The 14,339-nt window shown below is 34.5% G+C and overlaps 1 protein-coding gene across 1 annotated transcript in view; it reads right to left on the bottom strand.

Moving 5' to 3' along the window:
- Window positions 1-14,339, bottom strand: part of MMP16 (matrix metallopeptidase 16) — a 179,177-nt gene that overhangs the window by 73,766 nt on the left and 91,072 nt on the right. Inside the window, exon 3 of the mRNA XM_052703354.1 lies at window positions 7,923-8,045. Within this exon, the coding sequence (XP_052559314.1) occupies window positions 7,923-8,045 (123 nt within the window). The remainder of the gene's footprint in view (window positions 1-7,922; window positions 8,046-14,339) is intronic.

Genomic DNA, 14,339 nt, shown 5'->3' on the forward strand with positions numbered 1-14,339 from the left:
TAAAGAGTCTTTTAATAAACAAAATGTGAAGAAGATTAAATATTTACTCATGTTCTATATTTTAAAAAACAAGTACACTGACATTTTCTACAGATTTTGAAAGCTGTTATTCGTAGGCAATCACAGACATATACCCACTGCATTATTTTTAAATGCATCTCTTGTAGAAGAAAAAAAAATTTCATCCATGATATGAACTTTTCGCACTGAAGCACTACTTCTACAGATGCTTGAACAGCCTTGTATTGGAGACTATGTTTCTGAATTCTGCCTCACTTTCAGTTTAAAAAAGCTTTGGGTTTTCCTTCTCATCCTCCCCCACTTCCTTCAAAATAGCTTCCCAAAACATTCTTCATCTTTCAGTGATACATTTTGGCTGCAACAGCTTCAGGAGCCTTGTAAGGCTGTCAGGATATACCTTGCTTGGCTCTGTAGAATCACTCATCTGAAGTTTAAACAGGGAATTACATCTCGACATTATTAATTTCATTATAATATAATAAGTTCATTATTTCCTTTTTTTTACCTTTCTATCAGTGGAAGAGCTCATTGTTTATTTATTTATGTATTCTTTTCTTAAATTGGTTTACATCCTCTATATAAAATTAACACCACTTATCCAAACTAGACCCAATGCTTGATTCAGGAAATGCTAGATAAAGCTCTGAATACTTTTGCATAAAGCTTAGCATTACTGCTTATCTAGCAGTAATAGTCTCCACAAGAGTTGTAATAACTCAATGATAGAATCCTCCGTGGGCTGCAGAATTTGATACTTCTTCAATGCATATAATAAATAATATTTTAAATTGGTTTTGACAGTTTATCCAGCATACAGGATTACTACCCTGTTGTGATGATTAGAGTGGATATTAATGGGTGCTTTCAAAATTATTAGGTAATTATAATGATGAACCTTTTCTGTAACAAGAATATATCAATTAAGTATAAATTTGGAGAATAATTGAATTTCTGTAAAAAATTACTAGGCTCTCTTGATCAAAAGTTGTAAATGGGAAACCGTAAAATAAGAAGAGACACAGAAGAAAATAGAAAGAAATCCAACTGAATAGGTAAAAAGATGCAGTCACTAATCTATATGAAATAATCAACAAATTCTATATCTTTACTTGATATGAAACAGTTGAAATATAGCTTAAATTTAAATAACTGTTTGAAACATCACTGTTGTTGTCAATCAAACCTAAACTGAACCTAAGCTTTTCTTTTTCTTTTTCTTTTATGGTCCTGATCTTACTTTTATTGAAATGAATATATTACCTCTGGCCAAAGATATTTTTTATTTTGTGTCATAATTTCTCTAGAGACATTTTCTGTCAAGTTACTTCATTAATCTCTCACTTCTTTCTTCTCACTTTGCTACCTCTTGATAGCTATAACCTAAAAACCTTTTTTATATAAAATGTGATCATGATTTGTATAGCTCCTGCTCCAGCTGATTAAACTCAAGTCAGAGATATTCATTTTGATTTTCTTGTTCTGTGGTCACATTGAGAATCAACTTACTGTTGCCACAGTGGACAGAATCTATAACTCTCTTGACTCTTGTTTTATGGACAATACTATGCCTGTAAAGTTTGTTCAAAGGAGGCTGAAAAGTGACAAGAGTAAGGTTCCTAAGATACAAAACCAAGATTAGTAAATATTTTGCTTTTACAGGAATGTGATCCCATGCTGTAATTTATTAAAAATTAATTTGAATAGAATGCAAGACAAATGTACTGATGTTTAAGTATTTTATTACTTCAGGATTGTTGAAGTAAGCAATTATTAAAGAAATGAGAATTTATATTCTACTAGCGAGATAAATCTTATTTCACAGAATCACAGAATCACACAATTGTAGGGGATGGAAGGGACCTGCAGAGATCATCGAGTCCAACCCCCCTGCCAAAGCAGGTTCCCTACACCAGATCGCGCAGGTTGGCATCCAGGCAGGTCTTGAACATCTCCAGAGAAGGAGACTCCACCACCTCCCTGGGCAGCCTGTTCCAGTGCTCCGTCACCTCACTGTAAAGAAGTTCTTGTGCACTTTTGTGCAGAACTTCCTATGCTGCAGTTTCCAGCCGTTTCCCCTTGTCCTGTCTGCACTCACCACTGAAAAGAGTCCGGCCTCACCATTCTGCCCCCCACACCTTAGATATTTATAGACCTGGATCAGGTCCCCTCTCAGTCTTGTTTTCTCAAGGCTGAACAGACCCAGTTCACTCAGCCTTTCTTCATAGGAGAGATGCTCCAGGCCCTTCACCATCTTTTGAAGAAGGCTAATACTAAAACTTCATATAATAAAGAGCATTTTTACTTTAATTACATTTAATAAATTTAATAGGCTTTTAAGTTGGAATCCACTCTCAGAAATATAGATATTGGATTTTTTTATTTTATTTTTTAATCACAGAGATTTTAGAATCAATAAAGTGTAATTTAAATACTTTTTATTACATATATTTTACATTTCCTTTGCCTTCAGTTCAGAGGTTAGAAAGGCTGAGAACAGAATACTAACACTGTTATTTACGAAAAGAACAAGCAATGCCTTTATGAAAATAGATTTTCTGATAGCACTAAGGTTTGGGAGAGAAGGAGGTATACATGCTTAAATCAGCATGTAGGAACAGAAGTTCTCAATTTTCTTCCCATTCATAAACTTTGCCTATAATGTATACCTAGCAGAGCTACGTAGACACCAGAGACTTTCCCCTGTATCACAAAGTTGATTAGAAGTGAAAACGTTATAGTATTTTTGCTTGAAAGCTTGCAGGAGATGCAAGTATTATGGCTTAAGAATATTTGATATGTCATTTAAGGTCTATTTCTGCATCCATCGGTACTATAGAAAGCTAATGCATAGTGTCAGGAATTAAAGCATCCTTGTCCCAGGGATCGAGCCCTATCATAATCTAAGAGTTAACAAGAATTACATTGTAGGAAACAACTAGTCTTCCTAGTTTAAATCCCCATTTTGCTAGAGTTTGCAGCTGCAAGTCCTCAGTATTCCAGCAAAGCACATCAGTAGGAATGATAAGAACTCACAGGTGGGTAATTTTAAAAGCACTGTTTTTTCAGAGATCCCTAAGAATTTCTTCACCATGTCACTCAGCATGCTTTCTACATCTGCAAGTATCGCCTCTCAGTATAAATCTGCATGTATATTTCTGTGCTACTGTGAACTCTGTGATAAGGAGAGGAGCTACTTTAAAACTGGCTACTGACTTGAAGGTACAAGAGCACATCATCAGGGATTCCCACTGAGTTAGTCTTGTCCTCACATGTAAGCGGGGAAAAAAGGATAATGAGGTACAGCCCAGTCCTATACATTCTTCTAGCATGTTTCAAAACATATTACTTAAGTGTAAGTAAGTAGTAAATAACTGAACTAAAGCACAGAAGATTGCCTTCATATTGAAGACTGACTACCAGATATTTCAGTTGCTCACAAATTAATTAAACTTAAAACCTTCTCTGCATTTCTGAATAAATAAATAAATAAATAAATAAATAATCAGGAAGTGCTTATTTCTCCTTATTTCTGTTTTTTACTTTTAATGGAAAGGGAACTTGCATATTGATGGATGGCCACATTGTAGATCGCTGTAGGCCATCTGCAGATATATCAATTAAATTAATGTTACTCATTCCTGAACAACCAAATTGTATTTTTCTCTTCATCAAGAAGGCAGAATAAAGCTGCAGAACAGCGTTTAAAGTACTTTTTAATTGATCTTTTAAAATGCTGAGTTCCAAATGATGGTCATAACTCAAAGCAAATCTTAGATTTTTTGGATAGCATTCTTTAATTTTATTTGAAAAATGTTCTGCAGAATGAACCATCTGAACATCAGACCAGTTACTGACTCTCTTAGTGCTAGAGTTAAAATTAAGTATTGTCTACCAAGACTTCTTGTGAGGAAGACTTTGTAAGAAATAATTCTCTGTCTAATTATATGTCTACAAAAGAAATATAAACATTCATGTTCTATTTTATGAAACTGATTTCTTTATTGATTCACAATCTTGCCCTTTCTTTAAAGTACCAGTTGATTTACTTTGCTATCGAAAGAGGTGATTGCTTTCAAGAACGATTTGTGTCTTGGTAAATTTCACCTTAAAAAAAAAAAAAAAACATTAAAAAATTCCTTTATAGGTTTCATAGATTTCTACTCTGAATCTATATTATGTTCTGTCAGAGACTGTTTTGTAACTTGATGCAGTGTAAAACATAAGGAAGAGTTAAGACTCTCATTCATTTTTTCTGAATTGTTCTGTAATTGAACTGTAGGTTTCAGCACTTGCATATACGAGTTGGCAAAATGGTTCAAAGAATCACTTTATTTTACTCTTTTAGTAAAAATAATATTGAAATACAACAGCAGTGTAAATAATACATAAGTAAAAATAGCATTTAAAAGGTATACAAGCATGAACTGTACCAACCAGAAAAGATGCAGAAATTAATATTACTGTGTAGCTCCATTATAAAGAGAAGTTCTAACAACCTATTCACCGGTTCAAGTAAATGGAAAGCTGCATTCCCTGAGGGAAATACATTATAACTAAAGCAGCACAATTCCCATATTATTTCAAATAACAGAATTCTGCACAGCAACACTGCAGACATACAGTTTTTTGAAACTAATGATAATTATATGTGGCCAAAAAGTTCCATCTTGAAATTTTGAGGAGCTGCTCAATATGAAAAATTACAAATTGAAAATAGGGAAAGGTAGGAAGAAAAATGTAATAAAATTTGAATATTTGTCTGTTTTGATCCTCCTACTTATGATTATAGAGACAATCTAAAAGGGAAAACACTCTGAACAACTGCTCTTTTAACAAGTGCCAGCAGCAATACTTGGGGTAAAAATAGTAAGATAGACAGAAAATGCCAAACTAAAAAGTCAAGTAGACACAGATTAAAATGCATTTATATATGATCCCAATTCTATTTTACCATTAACAATGCTTTGATATTTTTTATAAAGTGATAGTTACATATGTAAAGCATCTGAGGATATATGGCATCTAAGATATACTCTTGCCAGACAGATTTGAAATGGTTAATGTGTAGCTGTTAAACACTTTCAAAGGGCTTTACTCAGCACTGAATTTGCACCTCTCGAGTGACAGAAGAGTCAGGAAATGGCTCCACATCTGTGAATTTCACAGAGCTCAACAAGTCTTATACATTTTACAAGTTAACATTAAATATTTTCTTGAAATAAAAGTTTGTCTTGCTGTATTCTAAAGTCTTTGGCAAAAACAAACAAACATAACAACAACAACAACAAAAATCCACGAAATACTATCAGAAAGCCTGCTATGAACTGCTGCTGCTAATATTCATCCTTTTTTTTTTTTTTTTTTTTTAAATTTAAATACAACATACTCTTTTCTTTGCAATTACTCCTCTTGTTTAGAAAAGTCAGTCAATGCAGGTCTATGTTAAGATAACCTCAGTAGACAGCATCTTTTCTTCATTGTTTATTCTGTGTTTCTATCCTGTTCTTTTCAGAGAGGTGGAAATAAGAGATAAATTTATCCTTTTTTGGAGGTTTTATTAAGTCTACTTAACAGGCACAGATCAAACTACAAGGTTTGACTAGATAGGAAGGCAGAATGCAGCTGGAAACCTGCAGGTTACAAAGAGATTGAGAAGTGGCACTGAATATAATAAAGCAGGCACAAAGCTAGAGATATGATCAAAAGTTTAGGAAACAAAGCAACTTAAAATGTCAGCCAGTTAACTGGAATTAAGCCTGTAAGAATGAAGTCATAGGGCAGGGGAAGGGAAGAAAGTATTTCTTTTTTTGATTGCTCTTAGTTGTTTCAAATTTTCTATATCCAGAAAGATTAGTATTGTATTATTTGTTCTATTTCTTTTTTTTTTTTTTTAACACTAAGCCTTATTCGAGGCTTTACTACTCTAAGTGTATTTTGGTCTGTAATTCACCAAAAATTACTATAGGTTGTAAAAAAAATCTGTAATGAAATAGAAAATCAGACTGTTTACAAAGGAGAAGGAAAAACACATACTTTTTGCTGATCCTGAATGCTTTTCATATATATGTATCACAGAATCACAGAGTGGCAGGGTTAGAAGGGACCTCATTCATGATCCTCAAGGATCATGAATCTCCAACCCAGCTCCCACATGCAGGGCTAACAACCTCCCATTTAATGCTAGATCAGGCTGCCCAGGGCCCCATCCAATCTGGCCTTGAACACCTCCAGGGACGGGGCATCCACAACCTCTCTGGGCAGCCTGTTCCAGCACCTCACCACTCTCTCTGCAAAGAATTTCCCCCTGACATCCAACCTAAATCTTCTCTCCTTCAACTTAAAACCATTTCCCTTTGTCTTGCTGTTATCTATCCTTTCAAAGAATTGATTCCCCTCCTGTTTGTAGGCTCCCTTTAGGTAATGAAAGGCTGCAATGAGGTCACCCTGCAGCCTTCTTTTCTCCAGGCCGAACAAGCCCAGCTCCCTCAGCCTGTCTTCATAGGGGAGATGCTCCTGTCCCCTAATCATCTTTGTGGCTCCTCTGGACCCTCTCCAACAGCTCCCTGTCTTCCTTGTACTGGGGGCTCCAGACCTGGACACAGTACTCCAGATATTTTTGGTCCAGGTGGGGCCTCACAAGAGCAGAGTAGAGGGGGACAATCACCTCCCTGTCCCTGCTGGCCACCTCTCTTCTGATGGAGCCCAGGATACCATTTGCTTTTCAAGCTGCAAGAGCACACTGCTAGCTCATGTTAAGTTTTTCATCCAACAGGACTGCCAGGTCCTTCTCCACAGGGCTGCTTTCAAGGACCACTCCTCCTGTTCTGTGTAAATGCCTGTATGCACACTATGTTTAAATTTTAGAATTCAGATAAAAGTGCTTTCTTATTCTGGTCAGCTATGTATTCCATCCACATTAAATTTAAAGACCATCAGCCAGCACAACGTGCTAATCACAAAGTAGTCAGTTCTCTGTCACTTGAAGTTATACCAGTGTTTAATGTCTTAAAATAAAATTCTCCAATTAAAACATAAGCCATAGCATTGATATATAATTACTAATAAAACTTTCTTCACTGTGGTATGAAGAACAGTCTATATGGCCATTAGAACTTACGGACTTAAAATTTAATATGTAAATAGGGTTATGAATAATGTTAGCAGTCAGGGAATTTAAAAGCAGTTTTGTCCCCTTGATCTCATTCTTCTTAGAACAGAAATCCCAGCTAGGCTGAGCAAATTTTCAATCAGGTCTTGTTGGAATCATTGACCTGTTGAAAAACTGTGTATCCTATGTTGCATACTTTATCCTGGAAAGATCAGTCTGACAGAATAGGCAACGTGCTGTGTAACCTATGTGCCAGACTCAGAAACTGCACAGATGTATATCTCCACATCCCAATGCCCATTACCATGTAAGCAGGAAAAAGTTAGGTTAGTGACTCACAGTAATGTAATCCAATTCATGGTTACTTCAGAACATACCTGACAGTATACCTGTAGGCCCCAGCATTTTACTGAGACTGGCTTTCTTCAATAACATATTTTACATACTTGAATTAGAGATCTCAATTTCATTAGAGTGCTCCCACTTTCAGAGAAATGCTCCCTGAGAAGCTGTTAGAGGGTTGTAAGGCAAGGTTAAGGACATATTGGGTGTTAATTTGATGCTGAAAGCTTTAGAGAATTCACTGCTTACTATATGCACCGATTTTGGTGAATTTTGATTAAAAAATTACTTAATTCTTCTGTAATTAACCAAGTGTTCAAAGCACCATTTTTATAACATATATTATCAATAAACTTTTTGAAATATTGAAATATAGTTCAAAAACTTACATTTACTTTTAAAATTCAGTGTGACTAGTGACATTTATAAGTCTGTGTTAGTATTTTGGTACCTGTAAGTGATATGTTTGTGTTGCCACTTCTGTCCTGTTAATGCATATCGTTTCCGACGGATGTTAAATTTAGAGTTGCCTCTTGTTTGGTCAGGCACACCACATCGAGGCTTCTTCATCCAGCTGCAAGAAATACCACGTAGTTGAAGCAACATGGTAGAAAAATCATAACCACTACACCCAACTAACAAAAACACTTAACTTTTTCCAAAGTGATAGTACTATCAAATTTTTGTCTACATGAAACTGGCTAAGAAGAGGAAGTTATCTTGTTACCAGACATGTATTTTCTGGAGATTCATTACTCGCATGACATTCAGAATCAAATGTATTTGCTGTTGTTTTTCCTAGTTTTCTTTTGCTATAACCACTGAACAAAAACTTCACACCTACAAGTAGTGCATAAGTAGTAATTTACTCTCATTCATCCAAGGTAATTATGACCTGCATTATTGCTTACTGGGGGTGATGTTAAAGTAAATACACACAGGTATACTCAAATCACTAGTTACTAGATCAATTTTTTGTTATATGATCCTTCTATTTTGCCTCACTGACATTTTATTTTAAAAAGCCTCAAGTTCTTCTAATCAAAGAGCCCAGACAACCGTCAGAACATTGAAACCTCTAACATCGTAATACTATTAATATTATATATACTATTGTACAATACTATTTATTAGTTATTACTGTCTTGTTACTATCTCACTGTCTTTCTACACAAGGAAGAGAATCAGCTCTGGAAATATCTAACTCAAGAATTCTGCCTGGGGAAAATTTGATGTTCTGCATAGAATGGATTTGAAAAGGTCTAATTCACAAACAAAAACAACCATTGTGGCAGCACAAGATTCCCCATAGAAATGCTTAATTCTTGCAGTGGTCTTCATACTTCAAAGTATTCCAGCATTTCAAATATCCCCAGTTTGCCAATGTTACAACGTTACAAATTATCAAAAGTAAGATGAAACATGATTTCAGCAGCAATATCACTGACAGCACTGTTTCTCCTTTGTGGTGTAAGAGCTTACTTAGCTTGATAAAAAGTAACAAAACTCAGCTGAAGCAATGTTTTTACACAAACTGAACAGCTACAGCACAATTTTCCATCAGAATAACAGTCAGATTTCAGACATTACTTGTGTAAATAAAGCACACACTCCTCTGTTACTTTTCTAGGTCACTGACTTTATTTCTATCATACAAAATAATTACTGATGTAAAAAATATAGCTCTCCTATGGTACATACCTATTCTATATTCAGGCTTGCATGAAGGACTTCCTGACCTGGCATTTAAGCAATGTTTCATAAATACATATACACAATAGCTTTACGAATGGAAGACATAGAAGTCACTTGAAATGTCATCTAATTAGAATGTAGACTCCTTTTAAAAATACATGCAGATAATAAAACCTCAAACAAACAAACAAACAACAACAACAACAAAAAGGAATCAAGTTACTTAATCTTCTCCTGTACATATTTGAAAATTATATATATACTACACAATCCAATGAAATCTTTGATTTTTCCATTCTGTACTCAAGGAATAAAATGTACATTGTAAGTTTTATAACTGCAACTAATACAGGAAAAACTATATTGCATACTGAATGAATTTTTCTAGACAGGCTAATGGAATACGGACTTCCAGTCAAATCAGCCACTCTAATTTTTATAAATGAGCCAAGCTTGTAATGTTTCATTTATAACTACGGATTGAAAAATATTGTTTAAATGTCTAAACAAAATCAGACTGTAGGAAAATATAAATTTTAGTGACTGCATGAAGTTGACTCTTAACCCCATTTGCATTGATACACATATCAATACACATACACTATAGCAGAATGTCAGTGGCAGCAAAAACTTTGATGGGTGATGCCTCCATAAAGTAGTGCAATAGGAGAAACCAAAATTTATATGCAGTAACCAACAGTTACCTAAAATTTTGATCTGTTATCAAATATGAAACAATGATTTGTTTTAATTTCTTGTCAGAATAATTATGGAGTATGTCTCCATAATCATAAAACTGTTGACTGTATGATATGTGTTTGTAAGGACTATAATGATCTTTTTCCACTGTCTGCAAAGACAACAGTGCAAAGTATATAAAATTTATCCTACCAACATTTGCTGAAATACCCTGCAATTTTATTTCAGGTTCTTCTCATTTCTTATAGAAAGTATCAATTCAGCAAAGTAGATATAAACAGTTTCTGGGATGCATTATTTAGGTTTGCTCAAATAATAAAAGAAAACTATAGAGGCCTGTATTAACTACAAACCAAAGCTGGCTCTATTCTTAGTGAAATATATTATCAAATGAGATTAAATTTTTGCTCAGACATCACAAAGCTTTTAAATGTTGCCAGTAATACATTTTCTCACTGAATCATGCATGTTAGGTCATCATGCAGTTACCATGGGTTCTTATGGCATTTATATTACACTTCTGAAACTGGACACTCAAATTGCAGAAAAAGACGCATGACAAAAAGCAAGTTGTATCACCTTAACATAACAGCAAAACAAAGTTGGAAGTAATGAGGAAAAATAAACAAATAACAAATAACAACAACAAAAAAAGCCCATTGTACTTTGTTAGTTACAAAAACATCTGTGTTTTATATAAATACATAATATACCACTTACAGTTTTATTGTTTCATGGACAATAATTTCAAATCAATGGAATTAGTTCTTCCTCTCCCACTCCTTCCTCCAAAAAAAAATTAACTTAGCTAATGGAGCCCCAAATGAATTTGTTCTTCCATTGATTCTGAAGAGCCATGTACCTATCCAGAATATTATGCTTGCTTCCTTGCCAGTTGGCATCGGCAGGGGATTTTCCATGTTGTCATGCTGTCTATCTCACTTTATGTCCTTATGGTTACATGAGAACTGGAACTGTGGCTCATACATAGCATAAATCTCAATGTAAATCAAGTGGAGGCTTTTGAATAAGTGGTTCACTAGCTTTCAGCAACTCATCTTCGAGTGACATTTCAGGAAAGATGCAGTTTTCTCTGTTTAATGCAGTGGAAGAGTTGGACTGTTAACTGATCTATTACCCAGACCCTAATTGAACTATATTTGGCAATTGGACTTTATAACAAATTATTAGTAGTAAATTTGTGTGACAGTCAAGTCCAGAAATGAGACAAAATGTTAACAATTTCCAGAAGACAATTTACATTTTCACATTTTTTAATGTTAAAAGTTCTTTGACCACTGTCAAGAACATTGACAGGCCTTATTTTCACTAGGGGGAAGGCTTCTGTTGTCAATCATTAATGCTCATGAAATTTGTGGATACTTAGTTTATAAAGTGTTCTTCCATCTGGGTTGTAATTGACATAGAAAACATTATTTTCTATTTTCTTCTCAATATAGCTTCTTGTAGCATAATAGGACTGATGTATTCCCTGTTCTTGAGTGCTTAGACTTTAATTATAAAAATAATAAAAATCTTTTTATTATTATTTTTTTTTTTTAAAGTTGCATACTAGTAATGGTTGCCTCTCTTTCATCACTGTTTCTGAACCTGTGAAACTATGTTATGCAGCAGCCCCTCAATATTAATATTTTATCAGTACTCAATAAAGAGGCTTAACTGTGACAAATGTACTCTATCTGTAGACTATGTCACGTCAAATTCTTCTTAGGTCCATTAGTTTAAGGCTTGAAGAGCTATTTATGTCAAGAGAATTAAAATAGTTTAGACTCACGGAAAAGCTGAGAAGATTAAAATAAAAATATGCAGCAAAATTATAATGTTCCTCCAGTGGGGAAAAAAAAAAAAGGCTGAAGCTAAACTTCCCATGACTCAGCCCAGATGTCTAACCATATTTTGTTCTTTGGGGAGTAAAGGAAGGATTAATTTTTCCCTCCTCACCTTAAACCTTCAGAATAAATTGTAAATACTTAAAACGTCTTTCCAGTTTAACCATAATCAAAATTGTACAATATTTATTAAAATAAATAAATATTTGTTCAGTTGGAGATTTACTGAGTGTCTGGAGGAGCATTTTAAGAAGAAAAAAGCACTAACTACCACAGAAGGAAAATAAAGGAGAGAGTGTAAAAAATTCAGCTTGACTTTATGGCTGGAAAAACTGTAGAATTTTATTTCAGTACGGTTTACCACTGAATTGCCCTGAATCTTCTTGTGAGGAGAGAGAGACATGTTTTCTAAATGTCTTTATCCTTCTCTACTGCATTCTTACTGTTATTACAGGACCTTACTGGCACTCCTCTATGTAATAGAAAGCAGTCAAAGAGTGATATATGATACTTTCAACCCTGTTACTGAAGATGCCATTTCTGCAAGGCTTCTCACTGAACATCTGCTGAGGAAACAAGACTTTATCTATATCTTTTGCACAAACCCTAACATTTACAAATAACAAAGACTGCTAAAACAATTTCTGCAGCTCAAAGTTTACCACCATTTCTTATTTTGTGACTGGTAATTAATGTAGATGCAGGAGAGATCATGGAGAAATACAATTATATTTTAATTATAACGTATGAATTAAACTTGATTAGAAGCTCTTGAGAGCACTGAAGTGACCACATTTGCCATTTATTTCTAAAGGATGATATTAAAATCAAATCAATCATTTATTAACACTGAACAGATTTCTTCAGCATCCTATATGATACCAACCAATCTGTATACCAAGAAGTTCCTAATGTACCCCTTAAAATGCAAAACACATTGTAAAAATAAAAATGTACACCAGTTTTATGAGAAGACAGCAACTGACTACCCTTTCTCTACTTAGGGGCTTTTTTACAAGGATGTGAAAGACCAGGAAGCCGACTGTGGGTTCACTTCCAGAAGTTTTGCATTGAGTCATTGACTGGGTTTGTTAATATATAAGTGAATCACATACAATAATGTTGCACTCCATGCAAATTTGAGAGAGTATTTTCAAGGGACTTGGCATTGTAATACTACTTCCATTCAGAATGTCCCTCATTTTTTACAGTATTATGATAAGATCTACTTCTACTATTCATTGTTCCACATCCCCAGCAATAAGCATATAACAGGTTTTTCAAGCCACCTGGGAAACAAATTAAAAAACATAGCAAAATTAAGTGAATTTGGGAAGGGGGAAGATTAACACTATTCACAATTATACATGTCAAAGTTGTCCATGAGGGATTAACAGTCTCTAAGAACAACAAGCTTCCTCCAGGAGACATTTGATAATGATGCTGCAGGACATTATTTCTCTGTTAATATTCTCAAACTTGATTCCTATCAAGTTACTACAATAACTTCTTTTAATTGTTCATTCTTCTGCAGACTAAGAGGCACTTTGTAATCACCTTTCAAGACATGCTAGAGAAGCAAGTATGCACAAGACGAGAACATGTTTCTGTGAGGTTCCTGCTGCAGTCTTTATTTTGAAATCCCAGTATTTTTTGTGATTGTATTAATCAGAAAGAAAGAAATGTTAAATTGTCACATGTTTCAGGCCAAAAAACGGTATGTATTCTCTCTATATATACAAAATGGAAAATGATTGCAAATATTTACAAATCACTGCCATAAATGAACAATTAGAAATATATATATCCTTTGTTACATAGCCACTTCATGTAAGAATATTCAGTTCTGTAAAATGATAGTAACTTGAGGCAAACTTGAATTTAATGAGTTGTTTTTTCTCAATGAAAATGAGACAAGTCTTTAAGAATCAGGTCTGTTTCCAGCTTGACTCAAGTTAATACAGCGCCAAATGTGAACATGTGATTCATTTGGCATAAGTTTGGCATTTGGCATACCAAAGAATTGCTGTGTGCTAGTCTATCTTCGTATGTGGAAGAAACTCGTGATTGGAAAATTCAGTTTTCAATAGCTTGTAAAATGAATGCTTTGGACTGCTGCATGGTTGTATTCCTCTTCCTCTTACATGACTGAAGAAATGAGAACAATCTTGCAAACATAAAGTACTTCCCTTTGCAATTAAATGTGTTTTTTTTGTGGTTTTTTTTTTAATTGTTTTAGCTTTTGTTTTGTTTTATCTTGCTGTCCAATGCTCTAAAGCAAGAGATGGTCTCTGCTTTACTTTTCCTTTCCTACTCTCTAGTCTCTCTTTCCTTCTACCTGTGAACAGATTATTTTCCTTTTAGTGAAACATATTGCCTCTTACAAAGCTGCCACTAATGTGTCTTTATAAGGCTACAAGCAGTGGGTGTAGTAGCATTCTCTCCTCAAGGATCAATCAGTGAAGCTGTATAAAGAGCCCAGTCTTTCCACCCTGCAGGCTTGATCATAAACATACCTCTGAGCACAGCTCCCTCGCAAGGCATTTCCTGAGCCTACTGCTATTGCACTGCCTTTTTCAAGGCCCTTTAAATTCCAAAACTGAGGGATGTTTAATTGACTCACC

The sequence above is a fragment of the Tympanuchus pallidicinctus genome, unplaced genomic scaffold, assembly GCF_026119805.1.
Source record: "Tympanuchus pallidicinctus isolate F22 unplaced genomic scaffold, pur_lepc_1.0 scaffold5, whole genome shotgun sequence".
NCBI lineage: Eukaryota > Metazoa > Chordata > Aves > Galliformes > Phasianidae > Tympanuchus > Tympanuchus pallidicinctus.